Source organism: Lepidochelys kempii, chromosome 1 (genome assembly GCF_965140285.1).
Source record: "Lepidochelys kempii isolate rLepKem1 chromosome 1, rLepKem1.hap1, whole genome shotgun sequence".
Lineage (NCBI taxonomy): Eukaryota > Metazoa > Chordata > Testudines > Cheloniidae > Lepidochelys > Lepidochelys kempii.
The window spans coordinates 207,889,585-207,910,505 of record NC_136380.1 but is presented as its reverse complement, the minus strand read 5'-3'; the positions used below and the strand labels follow the sequence as shown (position 1 = coordinate 207,910,505).

Genomic DNA, 20,921 nt, shown 5'->3' with positions numbered 1-20,921 from the left:
AGTTTACTTATTTACAAATACAAGCAAAAAAATAAGGTTGAGGAATCCTTAGAGAAGTTTATAGTAACATATATGTTTGTGATCAGGTGGGCTGAAATTGAGAAGTCCCCCCCACCCTTGCCTCCCAGTGCCTCCAATGGTTAGCCTTATCTTCTTCAGTGTATGAAGTATTGAATTGACTGAAAAAGAACTTGGTACAAGTCTTTAGTTTCCATAGCTACTTCTGAGTTTAGGATTAAAAATTTTTTCTTGGGCTCCAAGGTTTAGATGCCCTTTTTGATTCTTTTGAGTTTAAAATTAGATTTATTGAATAAAATCCTGGCCTCACTAAGTCATTGGGTGTTTTTTCATTGACTACAATGATGCCAGGATTTCACTGATCATCTGTAATGTTGTACGATGCAGAGAGAGAGAAGGGTAATCATCTGAAAAGAATATTAATAAACATCAAGAAAAAATAGATGTGAAGACTAAATAAAAGAACACCAAATGATCCTTTTTGATGTGCTAACTAGACTAGACAATATATTGTTTCATAGGAAAGTTTCAGTCTTCGAAAATTTTTACCAATATCTGCACTATGCGTGTTCTGGATGTCCCTGAAGACTTGGAGTGGAAGGACCTAAGTAATTTTATGTTAATGAAGTTAATCTTCTACTTAAAATATCAAGCTGTCCTGTATCCCAAATAAGGACTATCTTGCAATTCTTTCAGCAAAATCCTTGACACTTACAGTGATCTTTACTATCACCTGTTTATTGAGAAAGGTTAATATGCCAGGTCTGGGATGGGGGAGCTAATATTTTTTCAAAATGAACTGTGATGTATCAAAAAGCACACTGGCTTGGAGAAAGAAGTTATTGCTTCTAAGAGCCAAGTATGTCTTTAGGTTTAAACCTGTTTTATTTCCATCTAAACTTTGTCTTAACAACAGTGTTTATTATCTTTGTTATCTGTTATTTTTATTATTAATTTGGTATTTATATCATAGTGGCACCCAAAAGCTCTGGTCAAAAGTAGGGCCGTCTTGTGCAAGGTGTTGTACACACACAGAAGGAGATGCAACCCCTGCTTCCAGAGAACTTTCTGTTCTAAGGTTTTAATGAAACTAAAGCTGTTCTAGCTAGGCATTTGACTACTAAGAATACTGTGAGCTTGATACTGAAGATGATTTATCAAGCCCATTGGTACTGTAATTTAATGAACCTTTAATTCATTTATAGACTTTGCTCTTTGAAGTTGTGAAATTGTTACAGACGATAAGTGTGACACTACCTCAAAATAGCACCCTGGAACCCCCGTATTCACCTCTCTGATATGATTATGATATGTTTTGTACAAAAAGAAAAGCAGTACTTGTGGCACCTTAGAGACTAACAAATTTATTTGAGCATAAGCTTTCATGAGCTACAGCTCACTTCATCGTATGCATTCAGTGGAAAATATAGTAGCGAGATTTATATACATAGAGAACATGAAACAATGGGTGTTACCATACACACTAACGAGAGTGATCACTTAAGGTGAGATATTACCAGCAGGAGAGCGGGGTGGGGGTGGTGGGAACCTTTTGTAGTGATAATCAAGGTGGGCCATTTTCAGCAGTTGACAAGAACATCTGAGGAACATCTGGGGTGTGGAATAAACATGGGGAAATAGTTTTACTTTGTGTAATGACCCATCCACTCCCAGTCTCTATTCAAGCCTAAGTTAATTGTATCCAGTTTGCAAATTAATTCCAATTCAGCAGTCTCTCGTTGGAGTCTTTTTTTGAAGTTTTTTTGTTGAAGAATTGCCACTTTTAGGTCTGTAATCGAGTGACCAAAGAGAGTGAAGTGTTCTCCGAGTGGTTTTTGAATGTTATAATTCTTGACATCTGATTTCTGTCCATTTATTCTTTCACGTAGAGACTGTCCAGTTTGACCAAGGTACATGGCAGAGGGGCATTGCTGGCACATGATGGCATATATCACATTGGTGGATGTGCAGGTGAACGAGCCTCTGATAATGTGGCTGATGTGATTAGGCCCAATGATGGTGTCCCCTGAATAGATATGTGGATGGGTCATTACACAAAGTAAAACTATTTCCCCATGTTTATTCCACCCCCCACTGTTCCTTAGACGGTCTTGTCAATTGCTGGAAATGGCCCACCTTGATTATCACTACAAAAGCCCCCCGTCCCCACGCTCTCCTGCTGGTAATATCTCACCTTAAGTGATCACTCTCGTTACAGTAAAAAGAAAAGGAGTACTTGTGGCACCTTAGAGACTAACAAATTTATTTGCGCGTAAGCTTTAAAGCATAAGCTTTATTTGAGCACAAGTCTCTAAGGTGCCACAAGTACTCCTTTTCTTTTTGCGAATACAGACTAACACGGCTGCTACTCTGAAACCTGTCGTTTTGTACAAGGTTTGTCTTGTGAGGTATCATTTGAGAAATCATGATCTGCTGAACATTACTACCCTGTTGAATTATATGTATTATCACTGTATATGGAGTTATGAGATTTTGCTATATGGCTATTATTGAAATATGTTGTGAGTCTAGGAGACACCCACAACTAGCTCTGCAGTGGCAACAAGGGAGGTGGCCCACACCCAGGCTGGTGTTAAGTGACCACCACCAGCCACTGACCAGCAGGGGAATTGTAAGCAAGAGATTTACAATTCAATAAGAGACAGTTTCTCAAGCTCCACACAATGGGGATTGTTTACCTCCGTGACTGAGCAAGGTTACAGGACATGTGATGCTAGACTCCATGTTTAGGTCAGTATTTTTCCAGGTACAGGAACTGAGAGTATAAAATAATGAACAGTAGCATCATGAGACCACCTCTCTCTTCCCCCATCTCAACACCCGGAGATAAGATCTTTTGGAAGAAAAAGAGAAGCCTTCATGAACTGGGGGGAAGGGATGGTCCCAGCTAGAATGGTTTCTAGCTAGCATGAACTGTGAACTGAATTCTGCCTGCAATATCCAGTAGTATGAGAAAAATTGCTTGATTCAAATCTTGCTTGGTCTGATATTTCTAATGTAATCAACTCTGACCACTATGCCTAACACGTAAAATCTATCTTTCTGTAGTTAATACTCTTATTTTAATGTTTTATCTTTACCAATGAGTTTGTCTAGGGATCATTGTGACTCCTTAACTCTCCAGCCTGGGGAATCTGCTCAGATTACAAAGCCTGGTGCATGTCCACTATCCTCTGATGCAGTGGCAAACTAATTAATGAGCTTGCACTGTTCAAGGGAAAGTTTTGAGCAGTGTAATATGGTACATTTCTGGGCTGCAAGGCTAAGAGCTGGGGGGATTTGCTGTTGTCTCCGCCATGTATATTTCTTGAGTGGCTTAGAGAGCATTCATGCAATTTAGCAGGGTGTGGCCCTGCATGTTGTTAATTGAGTGACCACAGCACCTGGAAGGGTTTGCTGCTTGTCATTAGCAAAGCATTGTGAGAGACAGCCCAGGCTGGAGAGTTAAGGAGTCACAATGATCCCACAGTTTCAGGTTGTATCCCAGGGGGTGTCACAATAAGGTACATAGTTAATATTATATTATAATTAAATAGCTTCTAGAATATATGCCTGCAATATCTGCTTTCTGAATAAGAAATTATACTATGGAAAATCAGTCTGTTTGTTTTGATCTACAGTAATCTGTTGTTCATTTTATAGGTCTTTTATCTCTTTGAGGATCTACTTTTTTTTGCATTCACTGTTTATAAAGGATAGTCTTTTGTTAAGGTATTGGACTGGGACTCAGGAGATCAGGGCTTAGCTCTGCTGCAGATGTGCTGTGTGACCTTGGGCAAGTCACTTAGGTCCCAGTTCAGCAAGGTACTTTATGGAAATACTCATGTGTTTAAACTTAGGCGCATGGTTAAGTACCTTGCTGAACTAGTGCCTATGACTCCCTGTACCTCAGTTCCCCATCTGTAAAATAAGAATAATAATACTTTTTCTCCCACCATTTGTCTGCTCTGATTAGATTGTAAGCTGTTCAGGGCAGGGGCTGCCTCTTACTATCTGTTAGTACAGGATTTTTTTTTAGCATAATTTGGCCCCAGACTGGAGACCTTTAGCCACTACTGTAATACAAATTGTAAAAATGCTCTATGGACTTGTGTCAGTAGTTACTGATATGCTGAAACTATAAATGCAATTTTTTAAAAAACGTGAATTGACTCATCTTAAATGGATGTGGTAGAACTAATACATTGTTCCACTTGTAGTAAATATGCATATCTGTAGCTAAACCTGCCTACATATATGTTCTTGTTCTTCTCCCCCACCTCCACAGTAAGGTGGCCTGTTATAAGAAACGTAAGCAGATGCTGATTCCTGCCAAATGGAGGCATGCTGGCCTGCCACTTGGGTATGTGAGTGGATTCTGGTTGTTGATTTGCCAGCTGAAAGAACTGTGGAACATGTCATGTCAGCAACTCATTCACTCTCTTTGGAAAAAAGCTGTTATTCCAATTGTCAACTTTGATCTGAGTAACAGACCAAAACATCTCCGGAATCAGCTGCAAAAGCAGCTGCTCAACCATGCTACCATGTGGATGAACAACATTTGAAGGCATCTGATTGCATTGGGAGGGGGGAGAGGCTAATAAGCTTTGAAAAGGTCAAGCTCAAAAGCCATGTGAGTTTGCATAGCTGCACTTAGTGAATTTTTAACCACAGTTGTCATGATTAAGGTGTTGCACGGAGACTAACGATGTCACAAGGGGACTAAAACTAATTCAGGCTTTTCTTCTCTTCTCCCAAAAGAGCCATAAAGTGGAAACATTTTCATAAAATATTTTCTTGGTGAGTCCTTCACTGCCACTCACAGCTAGACCCTGCAGTAACCATAACTAGAAGATGGTAAAAATGTATGGTTGATGCTCCACACACCCAAAGCCTGAACCATGTTCTCTGTGTTCTGTTGTACCCAACAGCATATAGAATTGGTGCTTCAGCTTAGAAAATCAGAGCCATTTCTTGTTTGGGGGCTGAGAACTGGAGTGGGAGACCAGGGTTTCATTCCGCACTCTGCAACTAGTTCTTTGTGCGTCTGTGTGCCAATTAATTTGCCCAACTGTGAAATGGAAATAATGATTACTACCCAACTTCGAGATGCTTATTCGACCTTTGAAACCCTCAGCTGAAAAGCTTTATAAAAATATGAAGTGTTGTTATATATGTCACTGCTTTCACAGAGTGTTTCTGATGATCCTCACCTTTTAAAATAGCCCCTTCTCTGTCACAGCCCTCAAACTCCATTGAGTGAGAACTCAACAGTTGAAGAGTTTTTTTAGAGCTAATTCTTGGTGCTAAACTGCCTAGTAGGGGTTGTGATAAGCATAAAGTAATACATTTATGAGTGCACACATTGGTGCCAGGTGTGTAGTTGGTGTGTTGGTCTGAGTAGCCCAATGACAATGCATTTTATTTTTTACCTAGTGGAGAGACATCGAAAGAAGAAGATCAATGCTGGGATAAACCGAATTGGAGAGCTCATTCCATGTTCCCCAGCACTTAAGCAAGTAAGTGGACATTTAAATGTGCACAGCTATCTCCCAAATGGTGTTCATTTGGTCTTGGTTCTTAGCAGCTGTAAATACATAGGGATACTTCTTGCTTCAGACTTTATGCTGGAGGCCCAATGAGGTTTGATACACTCAAGAAAACCTGGATGAAAATCTTATTTACAAAGTTATCTGTGATGGAAATGCCCTTGGAAATGACAGGACAATTTGAATGCAGTTCTTTGAAACTTTAATCTCCCAGCTGACTTGGAATTCAGTATCACTCTGAAGGAGTGGTCTGGGTTTGACACATGAAAGACATTCTCTTCCATCAGGTGTCCTAGTTCATATATTCGACTCTTTGGAGCAGATATTTTTGAAAAGCCTTTGCCCAGCTAGCAGTAGTGACCCTGCACTGGCAACATGAATTCAAGGACTGTGAGAATGGAGGGAGCAGGCTATGTAGAATCAGCTGCAGAAGGGTTATGATTGTTTGTTTTTTTCTCATTTAAACATGTAACTTTGGAAGCTGGTTTGCTTGCCTATACTCTTCTAGTCAGATTGGTTGTACCTACTTAGGAGTTGATTCACAATTCCCAGAAGCTCTAGTTGTTAGACTGTTTTCCTATTGACACTACTAAGTGTATTCTGTCATGATGCTCTTTCATGCAAAAGTGAAGAAAGTTATAGACTGTGAGAGAGGAATTTTCTGTTGACTCTTCTTCCCCGTGCCTGCCCCTTTCATGTCTTCACTCAGTGTCCTGCTATATGATGCAAATGCAATTCTATATATGTTTATTTTTTAGTCTTTTATTTAAATGGTCGTGAAGTAGTTTATTGTGTTAAATAATAATGGTGAAGGGAAACAAAGAAGTCTAGGTAAGGGGAAAAGTGTTTGTGTGAGATATGAAATGATCTAGATAGTTGATGAGGCAGAGATATTATAGGAGGCTTTTCAAGGTGGCACATACTACAGAGAAGAAGATTGTTCTTGTACATGTCTCTATGGTACGATGGTACGTGCTCCACTGTACGATGTGCACATGCCCATGCATTCTCAATCAGAGACTGCAAAATAGTGTCAATGGGCCTGTGTCTCCGCAGACACTATGCCTCATGCTCCCAACAAGGGCTTATAGAGAGGTGCAAACCTACCTACCTACTCAATGCCTTCTCAACTGTCTGCTACTTGAGATGGAAAGTTCTTCTGTCTGCTGTATTCAGCTTCCTGCCTTCACTTTGTGAATTCTTTACCTTATTTATTTGTTTGTATTTGTAGTTTCTTTTCATTACTTATTTTCACATGGCACCAACACTGTTGAGGAGGTGGGAGGGCTCCTTACCCTCATCTTCTTGGATCTTTTGTTTGTGTCAGTCCACAATTTGTTAGGCACTGAACCCCGGGATTTAAGACATGAGACTTGCTACAGGTCCTTTCCTCACACTGATGGACACTGCAGCTGTCTGTGATGTTTGGGGGCTCCCCAAACCCTTCTAAATACAAAGTTTGTCAGGGTTTCAAAGGCAAATCCAAGAAAGAAAGGGAGACTAGACTTAACCTCCTTTTAATGGAATGTGCCCTAGCTCTGAAGGGGTCTGCTTTGCCCCACTGTACATTGGCCTCTACATCACAGACCACCTTGGTCCTGTTTGTTGCCTTGCCTTCAGCCCCACACCGTAAAACTCTAAAGAAGAGGAAACATCTCTCTCCAAGAAAGGAAATGAAGAAAAGGGTTAGATGAGCCCATAAGATCTACTCTTCAGAGACTTCTCATCCCTCTAAGAGTACTGTAGAGGCTCTGACCGAGTCTGATACGGAGGCATCGGTATCGAGGAAGAAGCCCCGTTCATGCATACCTACCACCAAAGCAACTCACAGTGGCATCGTCTGACACCTTGCGACACTGCAAGACAGGGCTTTGGAGCGGAGCCCGGTGCTGGAGCGCGGAGCAGTGGACCTGCAGGTTTTTGCCCGGAGCTGGAGCAGAGCCAGAGCACAGAAAATCTTGACTGTTCCACTGCTCCTTTTTTTTTTTTTTTTTCTTTCTTTCATTTTCAATCCAGAATGAATGGTATTTAGCAAGAAAGTCCTAAAGGTGCCAAAAAGTTTCAGATTGTATAACAATTGATATTAACATCTACTTTACCACTTTACGTAATATGTCACAGTTATTCTCACTTCGGCCAAAATCAAGATTTAATGTACAGATACAAAATTATAAAGCTTTTGGAGATATGTTTTATTAAAGAATCAGATAATTATCAGACATCCAGCAACACTGCAGACTGCTCCCACCCTTGTGCCAAGGTTAGGCGAGTACGTACTCGCATAGATTAGTTAGATTAGTATGTGTCGATACTTCTTTTGTAAGGGTTGATCAACGAGACGCGCTGAGTGCTGCGATTACGGAAAAGTGTGATGCAAGACACAACGTTTAAGATACCACAAACAGGTATATTGCAAAAAAAATAATGTTTTTGTTTATGGATATATTAAGATATCGCCAGAAATATTAACCACTTATGCTCATTTCTCACACAGGCTCCCGTTACTGATACATTTGTTCTTTTGTACATGCTCCCATATCGCTCTGGTGGACTTATTTTATATGTCATCTGTTCAACGGTCTTTTGGTAGCGTTGTTTGTAATTTTAAATTTACTGAAAAAGTCGCGTGCAGCAGGCATATAAATATACAATAAACATTTTTGCATAAATTAAGAGTGATTTTTGTGATATATCCAGAGTGATTGGAAAATGTCCAACACAACTTTGGGGGTGAATCCTTAGGTCATTTTAAGAAAAAAACGTTTCTGTGAACACATGTCCTAAAATTCTTCCTAAGGGAGCAACAGTCCCTTCAAGGAAGTGATGAAAAGTTAATTTCTGATTAATATCTCAAAAACGCTTTAATATTAAAGTAATTAAATTGTCTGTGTCTTAGCTTTAGTATGTGCTACCGTATTACATTATCCAAAATTATTTAAACCATAGGCGTACCGAACTGGCGGTTGGTCATTTTTATTTCATATTTCGAGAAAGGCTTGTCATCGACTGCCCCTGGCTACGAGCAGTAATATTATGTTCCATAATAAGTGAATAATTTTTGGTTATTATTTATTATTATGTTTAAAATGTACAGTTCCAAAGTTGAAAAATAAGTAACAAGTAAAATTGTTTGTACCATTCTAGGCATCTAAGCAGATTAAAATTTTAAAACAGTTTTCTCAGAAATGGTCAATTATACAAAATAAATGAAGAGTACCATTTTTATTCATGTTTTAGCATTAAATCATATTCCAGGGTCGGCTCTGTTAAATAGTCGAAGATTTAAAAATTATTAAATAAAATTGGCCCAGTCCCCCCAGTTCACAACACCTGTAGTTTAAATAATTTTATTTGAATGATGTTGTATGATAGAATGTTGGAAATAAACTTTAACAGGAAAGCTTTCCCATTAAAGTTTATTTTCAAACTTGTAACATGTAGCCTCGTTACTTCCCAACAATTGATGTTGTAGAACAGCGATAGCACATACTAATGCTATGGCAAATACCAAATTTCATTGCTATATCTACATTAAAGTCTTTTTGAGATATTAATTAAAAACTTGGAAAATATTTTGAATATTTTTACCACAAAGTTTCATGAGAAAAATTAACTTGCAATTTATAAATAAAAATTTATATTATGTATATTAAAATCCTTCTTACTTCATTAAAACTGCAAGAAACATGTTAAAATATTAATATACTTTAATAATAATTTTGTGTAAAAAGAAAATGTGATCACTTTTGTCCAGAAAATCCAAAATAAATTTGAAGTACCTTAAGTGGTTAAAATATCACAAGCAGGTACGTTATAAAAAAATGTAATGCTTTTGTTCATTGCTTTTCGAAGATCATAACAAGAAACATTTGGATGTGGTAGCAGCACAAGAAGATTTGGCCATGGCTTCAAGAAAAAAAATCAAATCTGCCCCCCATGATTGATAGCCGATTTATGGAAAAGGATCTCACCGACAGCTTTACTTTTGAATTTGAAAAGCCCAAATTGGGGCTTTGGGGAAAAGCAAAGAAGAAATCGGCAACGTGCAAGGTGGCAAAGGAAGTGAATGGCGAGCTCAAACCATGTAGCTGCAAGACAAGTGAAGCAAGTGCCGTGAAAAGTTTCAACCTTTGGTGGCATGTAAAATGTAACCATCCTGAAAACTATGCGGCTCTGGTTATAAAAAAGGTCCAGGAAGATGAGGCAAAACAGAAAGCTGACGCGGCTAAATGACATTTATCTGGCTCTTTGAAAACTCCTGGACAAGATTTTTTTTCTAGAGCTTCATCTGAAAAGAAACCCAAAATTGAGCAAACAAAACTTGACTCATATTTGAAGTCCTCAAAGGTTACAGTCACCATAGATGCCAATAATTTCCATGAAAGGCTGATGGAAATGGTTTGCTTGAGTTCAACACTGCTCACTACCTTTAGGCTAAAGAACAAAGGATTCAAAAAAATTGCAGGTGAAATGGGTCGGCAGCTTGGCGTTTCAATGAGGCATGATGCGGTTTGTCATTTAGTTGTCAGCTCAGCTGAGTCTGGTCATGAAGAGCTCAAGAAAGCTTTGGAGCAAAAATTGTGCTACCTGAAAATGGATGCGGCAACCCGTGGAAACAGAAATTTCCTTGCAGTCAATGCTCAGTACTACGAAGAAGGAAAAGATAAAGCTGCGGTAAAAACCTTGGACATAATCAACACTGAAGGGCGTCACAATTCTTCGTACGTGAAAAGTCAAGTAAAAGCTATTTTAGAAAAATTTGGGATCAGTGAAATGCAAGTACAGAGCATCTGCGTTGACAATGCAGCAAACATGATGTGTGCTGTCAAAAATTTCAGGGAGGACAATGAAACCATTTCTACCTCTGAGAACAGGGATATGGACAGTACTGAAGCTATTTTGTCTGATGAAGGAACTAAAGGAATGGATGAAATCAAACTCAACATGGATGCTGCTGCGCAATGGGTTAATGACCCTAGCCTCATACTTCCAACTTGGCTTCATGAGGACGACTCAAAAGTCCAACTGACAAGGTGTGGAATTCACACTCTTCAGTTGGCAATCTGGGATGGACTGAACAAAGAACATGCGAAGAAATTACTGGCAAAAATTCGACAAGTCGTTCTCAAACTACGAACCCCAAGTATTGGAAGTGTTCTGCTTCATCTACAAGAGGTAACTCGATCACTGGATACTGTGACTCACTGGGGTTCAACAGCTACGATGATTGATCGGCTTCTCGTTTTTCAATCTTACTGTGAACAAGTGGTTGCTGCTAGAACAAGAGAACTCAATTTAACAAAAGCTGAATGGGACGAAGTGAAGAACCTGTGAGACCTCTTGGCAAAGCCAAACCAAACTGTGAATCTTCAAGCTGTCGATGTAACCCCAGGAGTTTTAATGCAGGAATGGCGAAAACTGTCAAAATTCTTGCAAGAAAAGAGTGGACAAATTGCAGAAGAAATTCTGTCCTCCATGCCGAAACGCGAAGAGAAGCTTTTTCACAATAATCATTTCCTTGCTGGAGTTCATGTTGACCCACTGTATTGGATTCTTCTTACCTCAAGGGAAATACCAAAGGCAAAGGAAGGGCTCCTTGATATTGCTTGATGACTCGAAAAACAAAATCTATTGCTACATTTGAACTTGGCGAAAGAGGTTGAAGAAAACGAAACACAACAAAAGGAGTCATCAACAATCGAATTTGCGGTTTCGGAAAGTTCACATGCTTCAGTAATAGCAGGCTGTTCTCAAACTTCCGTCTCCACTCTGAACTTGTTCGAACTTCCATCTCTGAGACGTCTTCAGCCATCACAGGGAAATGGAGATAATTCAAGCGCCAATTCTTCAGAAGATGACGCCTTCGAAAAGGAATTGGATAAACAGGAAAGACGCCAGCGAGTTTCTGCGATTCATAATTGTAATGAAGCATTATTCGAGAGAAACTTTTGGGAACATTGTGAGGTGATGGAGCCTATTGTTAGGCTAAAAGTTAAGTCTGTTTTTGAGGCCATTCATAGCTACCCACATCACATTCAGCCTGCCTGTAGAATTGGTTTGAGCATGCCAACAACTCAAGCTAGTATAGAGCGACTGTTTTCATCTTTAAAGTTAATTTTAAATGATTTGTGGCAGGCTATGAAAGATGACTTGATTGCTACAATAATTTTTTACAGAATGAATTATGAATGATTCTAGTTTGTATCATTGTTGATGACATTTAAATTGTTTTAAAAGTCTGAATAAAAATAATGTTTTTTCAAAATTACAGTATGCACTTTTTTATTTAGTTAAAAATTAATTTGAGTCGGAGTGCAGAGCGGAGCTGGAGCAGTCACGATTGGTGCCAGAGCGGAGCTGGAGCGGAGCAATTCAAAAATTTGATTGCTCCAAATCCCTGCTGCAAGACACATTCATACCCCAGTAGTGGCCTCTCTCTCTATTTCTTAAAGGGGAGATGGTACCACAGTCATATTGGTACCACAACAACCTTCATCTCACCAGGCAATACTGACCCAAACTTTGTGTGAAAACTATGAGAGTCGTCCATCTTCTTCCAGGTTCCTCTTTTCAGAGGATCTCATTATCTCTGATGAACCTGAGTCGCCAATACGGGGAAGGTCTACCAGTGCCACTGTGCTGGTACTGCTGCAAAAGCAACAAATTTAGATTTGCTCATGTCTCCAGCCTTTGGTACTGGTTAGGACATCAGAGGCTCCCCTCCTTAGCTCTGGAAAAGATTCATTAGACTTAGAGATCTTGGTACAGGGATCCATCCCAGGACCATTCTACCTTTCCCACTCGAGTCCCTTTCATGAAGAGGATCTTAGGGGACCTCCTAAATATCACAGGCCCAGAGATTATGATTATCATTGGTGTCTCTTCATTATCGCCTCCCCCATGCAGTTACTGGACCCATGGGGCCACTAGCACGACCAGCTGCATTGGATGCCTAAAGAAAGCACCAGCACCCACCAATACCATACCAGACACCAGCACTTACAAACTGCCCTCCAGTACTGCACACATTGGTGTCACACACTTCTCTGATACCAGACCATATACAGGAAGGGAAAGAATCTCAGGCTGAGGAAATCTCACCTCCATCTGTAAAGTCGTCGTCTTCTCCAGACAACGGAGTAATGCCACTACTGTGCTGCTTCACTGATGATATTAAGATCTTCTAGGACTGCATGAAAAGATTAGCAGACTGTCTTCAAATCCCACTAAAGCAGTGGTTCCCAAACTTTTTATCTCGCGACCCCGCCCTTACCCCTGCCCACACACACCCCACCCCACCCCAAGCCATAGTGCGGGGCTATGGCCAGTGCCACGGTCCTGGCCAGGGGCCGAGGCTGGAGCTGCTTGGCTGTTTTTTCTACTTTTTGTTTTATTTTGTTCACAACAAAAGTACTGCTGCTGCTTCAAATGGATTGTCCGAATGGGATTCCACTCTGGTGCATACGTGCCCTCATACGCACAAGATTGGATTCTTTTTGGCTGGCGGTGTCCATTGGGGTTGCAACTGTGCCCTAGATGTCCTTGTACCCCCGGCATAAAGAGTAGAATGTGCCCAGTGATCAACCAGTTCCTTTTTACCATCCATGGCAGTGACACGGAACCTCTGCACTGTCCACTTATTCTGTGAAGTGTGCAATCTCTTATTAGGCTAGTCAGTAGTAACTAGTTAATATAGTTAGTATAGTTACCAGGTTTTTTCTTTAATGCCTGTTGGCAAGCAAGCAAACATACAAAGAACCCCCCCAAAAAATAATTTTTCTACTAGTTTATGGAATATCCCTGGTACAGGGACCTTAGGTACTGTGGCTGAAACAAAATCCGTGGCATTTAAAACTTTCCCCTTTTGTGAGGCTGCTATCCTGCTCAGTAATGGGCACTCTAAGTGCCTCTTTTGCTTCAGTAAGGAATAGACACCTGACAAATGCTCAATCTGTCGCTCCCTCTCCAAAAGGGCACAGAAAGTGAGAGAGGCCTTCTTCAAGCTCTTTTTTACTGGAGTGCTTGATGAGAGACCCTCCAGAGCCTAAGGTAAAAGATCCCACCAAGTCTGAATAGTTACTTTGGGCTAGTGCTCCTGTTAGCTGCAGCTCTACACTGAATTCCTGGGCTCATTGTTCATTGAAAGGATTGAACCCCTTGACTACTGAGTATGACAGCACAGTCAAGATCTCCTCCATCCATTCGTCACCAGAAAGGGTTAGGAAGGAACATCGTTTCCAGGACAAACATAGATATAAGTCACTTGCTCTGATGCCTAGTAAAATAAGACAAAAGATGTCTCTGCCTCCACTCCTGTCCCTCAGTTGAAGGGCAGCTCATGGCCCAGATGGCAGACACTTTGGAGATTTCGAGGCATGTGAGTGCAAGAAAAAATCCCTCAAATTACTGGACATTCTGCACTCTTCTACACCTGGGAGGTTTGCCATGCCTATCAATGAAGGGTTTTTGGAACTGGCTGCGGTTCTGTTGCAGTCCCTAGCACCCTTGGCATCCCATGAAAGCTGATAGACGTAGTCCAGTTCCACCTAAGGAGTTGAATATTTTTACAACCACCCAGTCCTGGGATCATGGGCAGTGGCAGCAGTGCACAAAAGACCAAAACACCAAGGGCCACCTCTAAAGATGATTCCAAGAGAGAAGGACCTTAAAAATCCTGACCTGCTTGGCAGAAAGATCTACTGTTCTGTTAGTCTCCAGATGCATATTTCTGTCAAAATGTGACTCTTTGAGTAAGGATGAGGTGGTATAATTCATAGAGAAGCTTCCACGGGAACATAGGGAGGAGCTAATTTCTCTGGTTTCTGAAGGACAGTTTGTGGCCCAAACATCTCTTCAGGCTACTCTAGATGCCTCTGATGCTGTGGCACATTCATTAGCCACTTCCATAACTATGCGCAGAGCTTCATGGCTCCAATCTTCTGGAAAACCCAAGGAGGTGCAAACAACCATTGAGGACATCCTGCTCAAAGGCTCTGAACTATTTAAAGTGCAAACTGATGAACTTCTTCCTTTATTACAGGATTTGAGAGCCGCTTTCCGCTCACTGGGCATACTCACCAACCCTAAGGAGGAAGCAGGATAGACCCCAAAGTTTTGCCAAACAGAGACCCACTACCTCTTATTTTTATAGTCTGCAGAGACTGTAACAGAGGTCTCCAGCCTCTTCTTCCCCTGCGACACACTCTCTGTGTCTACCTCACAGCAGCAGGTTTGATGCCACTATAGACTGCTGATCACAACCATGTCAAGACTGATGCTGCCAGGGATCAGACCAGCAAGAAACAACTGCTGGCCTGCTCACTGACTAACTGTGCTGCTAGGCAACGAATACTGCCTTACAATGTTGTTGAGTGGCCAGAGCCACTGATTGGCTTATAAGCCTGTCCCCCACAGCAGGTCAGTGGCTGCTCAGCATATACCATGCCCGCAGCTGCGCTTGCCTTTGCTCCAGTCCCTGCTCCAGCCTGCTTCCAGTCCCTGCTCCTGCTCTGCTCCCCTCTGGCTTCAGCTCTCAGTTCTGCTTCTGGCTTACAACTCCAGTTGACCTTCTTGTTCCGGCATTCTGATTCTGTCTCTCTGGTTCTGATCTCTGGCTTATACTCTGATTTACCCCCGCTCCTCTCCCCACAGCTTTGGCATTTGATTTCTGTCCCTTGGTACTGACCCAGCTCGTTTCTTGGATTCAACCCATCCTGGATCCAGCTCTAACCGGTAGGCTGAATTCTTGTTTTCACCTCTAGGCCTGACTGCCCACGGCCAGTCGGCAACAGATACCCTGTTCCACACCCTTTTGACAACTGTCTTTTTTATTTTTGGGACGTATGGACCTGGATCACCTCAGACCAGAATGTTCCTGGAAATTATAAACGGGGTTTTCTATCCAATTCCAGTCCTTTCTTATCCTGCACTCTCCTTCACCTTTCCTTTTCAGGGACTCTTCTCATGAGATACTGTTAAAACAGGAGTTGTGCTCCCTTCTGGAAGAGGTGCCCTTCAGATTCAGAGATCAGAGATTCTCCTCCCATTATTGTTTAGGCCCAAGGAAAAGCAAGGCAGGCATTTTAGACTTGAGACATCTCATCAGATTCATCCTCACTGCAGGTTCAGGGTGGCAACCCTGAACTTATCCCTCTGTAGCAGCCTTATCATCCCAGACCACCCCAGTGGCTTTTTTCAGTGATCTCCTGCATTCAGGCCCCGCCCTCTAATCAGATTCCTCTAAAGTCCCACCCCTTCCAGGGCAATAACCCCATCAAGTTCAAGCCTCAAATTTGAAGTGCGGGAGTCTGTCAATACAAGGTCCTGCCCTTTGGTTTCTCCACCACACTGAGAGTATTCACCAAGTATCTAGAGGTCATTGAAGCCCACATAAGAGGACATGACATTCTGGTATAACCATACCTAGATGGCTGACTGATCCAGGTAAAATCATCTCAGAAGCTGACCAACTTGATTTATATGATCTTAGGGATTTTCACCACACTGGGGCTCAAGATTAACAAAGACAAATTCACACTTTTACTGATCTAAAGCATAGAATTCATAGGAGCTGTGTTAGATCTGAGGTCAGCTATCTCATGCAGGAGAGGTTCCAGACTATAATGGGTCTCCTCAGTCATCTGCAGGCTCAACCAGAGATGTCCGCAAGAGCATGCCTTAGAATCCTGGGTCACATGACCTCCTGCATCAGTGTCACACAGCATACGAGACTATCCAGCAAGTATCTATCCAGCAGGCACCACATGGCCATGAAGGTCCCATGAGAAGTCCTCTCCTCATTGGATTGGTGGAAGGATCTTCTTCACGTGTGCAATGGCGTACTCTTTTCTGCCCCTCTGTCTACCAAGATACTGGTGATGGATGCTTACTGGGATGAGGAGCTCATCTGGACTCACTTCAAACATAAAGCCTTTGGGTCCTGTCACTACCCTTTCCCCTCCAGAAGCTCATCTTATCATAAATGTCCTGAAACTCAGAGCAGTTTGTCTAGCCTGAATGGCATTTCTGTTCTTGTTACAGGGATCTACTTTCCAGGTGATGATAGACAACACCACAGCCATGTATTATGTCAACAGATACGGGAAGAGCATGGTCATATCCACTCTGCCAAGAAGCCATCTGTCTCAGGCTGGTGCATTCATTATCAAATCACATCAGAGGCTCTGCATCTTCCAGGCTTGCAAAATGCTCTAGCAGATCAGATCAGCAGAGAATTCACAGCCAACCACGAGTGGACTGACAAAGACTCAGTTCTACTGAGCATCTTTCACATATGGGGGGTGCCCAAAAATAGATTTGTTTGCCACCGACCAGAACAAGAAATGCCATGCATTCTGTTCTAGAGAGAGAGTTCAAGCCCAGGCTCCCAGCTGGGTACTTCATCCTCTCATAGGCGCCAGCATTCATGTATTCCTACCCTCCAATCCCAGTAATACCAAGTGTTCTGAGAAAACTTAGACAACATTCAGCTCAACTTGATCCAGACAATTCTGGTACTCAGATCTGGTGAACATGTCAGCATAGCCTCTGATCATATTACCTGGTCTACCTAACTTGGTTTTGCAAAATGGAGGTCAGATTTTATGCCCAGATCCAGCATGATTACATCTGACAGCCTGGGTGCTGTCTGATTAACTCCCTGCAGAAGAAGCTGTTCAGCTGAAATCCAGGGCATTTTGATATATAGCATTCTGGTATGCAGCAAAGTGGAAGCGATTTTCTATTTGGGCAGGACAACATGTCCTGACTCACATGAAAGCCACTGTTTCTGCTATTCTGGACTATCTACTAGCCCTAGAAAATTCAAAACTATCTATCAGCTCCATAAGAGTACTTTTAGCAATATCTGCACATCATCCTCCAATTCAGGGTCATACCATATTTTCCCACACTACAGTTGTTTGTTTCTTCAAGGATTTAATTCATACGTTTCCTTCAGCCCTCTTCTTCTTGGGACCTCAACATAGTGTTAATTGGTTTAAAGGGCCCCCCTTTTGAGTCCCTAACAACCTGCTCTTTTTACCCTCTATCTATGAAGTTTGCCTTTTTAGTACCCATAACATCAGCTTGTAGAAGAGGGAAAATTCAGACCCTTCTGACTGGTTCACCTTACTCAGTGTTCCATAAAGACATGGTGACTCTTAGGCCTCACCCCAAGTTTCTGCCTAATGTTGTTTCAGATTTTAATTTAAATCAGTTGATTCATCTCCCAGGTTTTTTTCCCATGCCTCACTCAAACCAGGGAAAAGCCAAACCTGCACATCCTTTATTGTGGTCAGGGCTCTTTCATAGTACCTGGACATAGTACAAGATCCTTCAGGAGCTTTCCCGTGCTCTTTGTAGCCTTCGGAGATAGGATTAAGGATCAAGTTGGTATCACTAAAAAGTTGTCTAAATGGGTATCTAATTGTATTATATCATTTAGAGATCAGTCCACCAGAGTTTAGACAGCTTCTGTTGCTTCTCAGAGAAGCACCTGTGTTTCCAAAATGTGCAGGGTGGCTAAATGGGGATCAGTCCACACTTTTATCAAATATTATTCCTTTGTTGAGGCTTCAAGATCAGATGACAGACCTGTCCTGAAATCCTAATTTAAATAGGACTCCAAGCACCCACCTTCTAACTATGAGATCACTGCTTGCTAGCCACCAGAACTGGCATCCATCTGGACAATCACTCTAAGAACAGTTACTTTACCTTACAAGATGTGTTGTTCACTTGGATTCCACGACCCACCCTCCTTCCCTGCTTCTACAGAGTCCTATGGCTGTAGGATTCAGTATCATCAAAGAAACTGAGGAACAGTTGTGCCCACTCTGCTCTTTATTCCCTGGAGTGGAGGGGCACAAGGACATTGATGGCATAGCCATGGCCCCAGTGGTCACTGCTAACCAAAAGGAATTTTATTTCAGGGTACATGTCAAAAGAAGTGGAAACCATGTGGACGGAGCATCCCAAAGAATCACACATACTGTGAAGAAAGTAGCCAATCTTTTTTGGAAGGAAAATACAAGGGAAATAATTAAAAATGTCAGACAAGTTTGGCACATCCTTAAAATGAACATTCCAGTTGAAATCCCAGGTTTGAAAAGTGATGTGTACAGACTTTTCACTAGTAGGTCTGCTTTTGATTTTAAAAGTTTCATTGATAGATCTTTTTCCCTAATATACACACATTCTTTTGTAGAGTAAGAACATGATCCTGGATCAGGCCTTTAAATATATAACAGAAATGAAAAGGCAAAATGATGAACTCCTGTTGAATGGAGGAAACAATGAACAAGGTAAGTATGAAATGTGGTGAAGGTTCTTGAATTTCCCTTTCTCTTCCACTGTGGTAATGTGGCACTGGGTGTACTGTATTAGATCAGTGCTGTTTTTTCCCACAACAGTGTATTAATACTCTCCTCTCCTTACTAATCCAGTGAGGATGTGGCATATTGACATGACATCACCATTGTTCCCATCCCGTGTTCTTTTTCTCTGCTACAAGGCAGCAGCTTCATCCCTGGAACATTAATGAATTCATTGTGTTCATTATGCATTTCATTCCTGTCCTCCTTGGCTAGTGAGCCTAGTAATGAAATCAGCAATTCTTTACTTCAGCTGGATCAACAAACTGGGGAATCCCAAGAGTTTATAGGGGTGGAGAGGAGAAATGGTTGCTTACGGTAACTTGAAAACAAGAAAGTTGAAGCATATGCCCTACCGCACATTCTTGCATTTAACTATAGCAAATTGAAGCATCCCTATCATGGTATACTGTCATTGATAAGTTTACACTTAATGCAATCATTTCTGCAGATTCCACTTCGAGTTGTTTTAGTTTGACTGTCCTAATATCTGTTGCCTGTAAATTAATAGACCAGAGTAATTAAACCAGAGAAAGCTAATATTTTGCCAGTCTTTTTAAAATGGGTAAATGGAATGACCTGGGTAATTATAGGTCTGTCAGTCTGACACTGAGCCCAGGCAAAATAATGGAGTAGCTGATATGGGACTTGATTAATCAAGAATTAAAGGAGGGTAATGTAACTAATGCCAATCAACATGGATTTATGAAAAATGGATCCTGCAAAATTAACTTGGTATCTTTTTTTTTTTATGAGATTACAAGTTTGGTTGATAAAAGTAATAGTGCTGATGTAACATACTTATTCTTCTGTAAGGCATTTGACTTCGTACTGCATGACATTTTGATTAAAAATTAGAAAGCTGTAAAATTAACATGGCACACATTAAATTGACTAAAAACTGGCTAAGTGAAAGGTCTCAAAATGTGACTGAATGGGGAATTATCATTGAACAGGTGTGTTTCTAGTCAGGTCCCTCAGGGATCAGTTTCTGCTCCTATGCTGTTGAATATTTTTATCAATGTCCTGGAAGAAAACAAAATCATCACTGATAAAGTTTGCAGATGACAAAACCTAGGGGAGTGATAAATAGTGAAGAGGACAGGTCACTGATACAGAGCAATCTGGATCACTTGTTAAGCTGGACACAAGTAAACAATATGCATTTTAATACGGCTAGATGTAAAGAATACATCTAGGAAGAAAGAATGTAGGCCATACTTACAGGATGGGGATTCTATCCTGAGAAGTATTGACTGTAACAGAGGTATGGGAGGTCAGGGTGGATAATCAGCTGAACATGTGCTCCCAATGCAACGCTGTGGCCAAAAGACCTAATATGATTCTTGGATGGATAAGTAGGCGAATATTGAGTAAGAGGCAAGAGGTTATTTGGCTGCTGGAATTCTGTGTCCAGTTCTGGTGTCCTCAGTTCAAGAAGGATGTTGATAAATTGGAAAGGGTCCAGAGAAGAGCCACAGAAGAGGAGAGTTGGCTGTATTTTAAAGCATCCTTATTGAGGTTGCAGGAACAAACCATCCTGATGTGTAGAAAGAATAGTAAACATGGCAGGCGACCAGCTTGACTTAACAGTGAAATCCTTGCTGATCTTAAACACAAAAAAGAGGCTTACAAGAAGTGGAAGATTGGACAAATGACCAGGGAGGAGTATAAAAATATTGCTCAGGCATGCAGGAGTGAAATCTCCAAATCACACTTGGAGTTGCAGCTAGCAAGGGATGTTAAGAGTAACAAGAAGGGTTTCTACAGGTATGTTAGCAACAACAAGAAGGTCAAGGAAAGTCTGGACCCCTTACTGAATGGAGGAGGCAACCTAGTGACAGAGGAAGTGGAAAAAGCTAATGTACTCAGTGCTTTTTTTGCCTCTGTTTTCACGAGCAAGGTCAGCTCCCAGACTACTGCACTGGGTAACACAGTATGGGGAGGAGGTGACCAGCCCTCTGGGGAGAAAGAAATGGTT

General features: G+C 41.3%; 1 protein-coding gene across 3 annotated transcripts in view; it reads left to right on the top strand.

The window, feature by feature from the left end:
• The window catches only part of USF3 (upstream transcription factor family member 3), a 98,809-nt gene that overhangs the window by 65,288 nt on the left and 12,600 nt on the right, over positions 1–20,921 (top strand). For all 3 annotated transcript variants that reach the window (XM_073310129.2, XM_073310131.2, XM_073310139.2), the window contains 2 exons: positions 5,455–5,537; positions 18,775–18,871. In XM_073310129.2, coding sequence (XP_073166230.1) covers positions 5,455–5,537; positions 18,775–18,871 — 180 coding nt within the window. The remainder of the gene's footprint in view (positions 1–5,454; positions 5,538–18,774; positions 18,872–20,921) is intronic.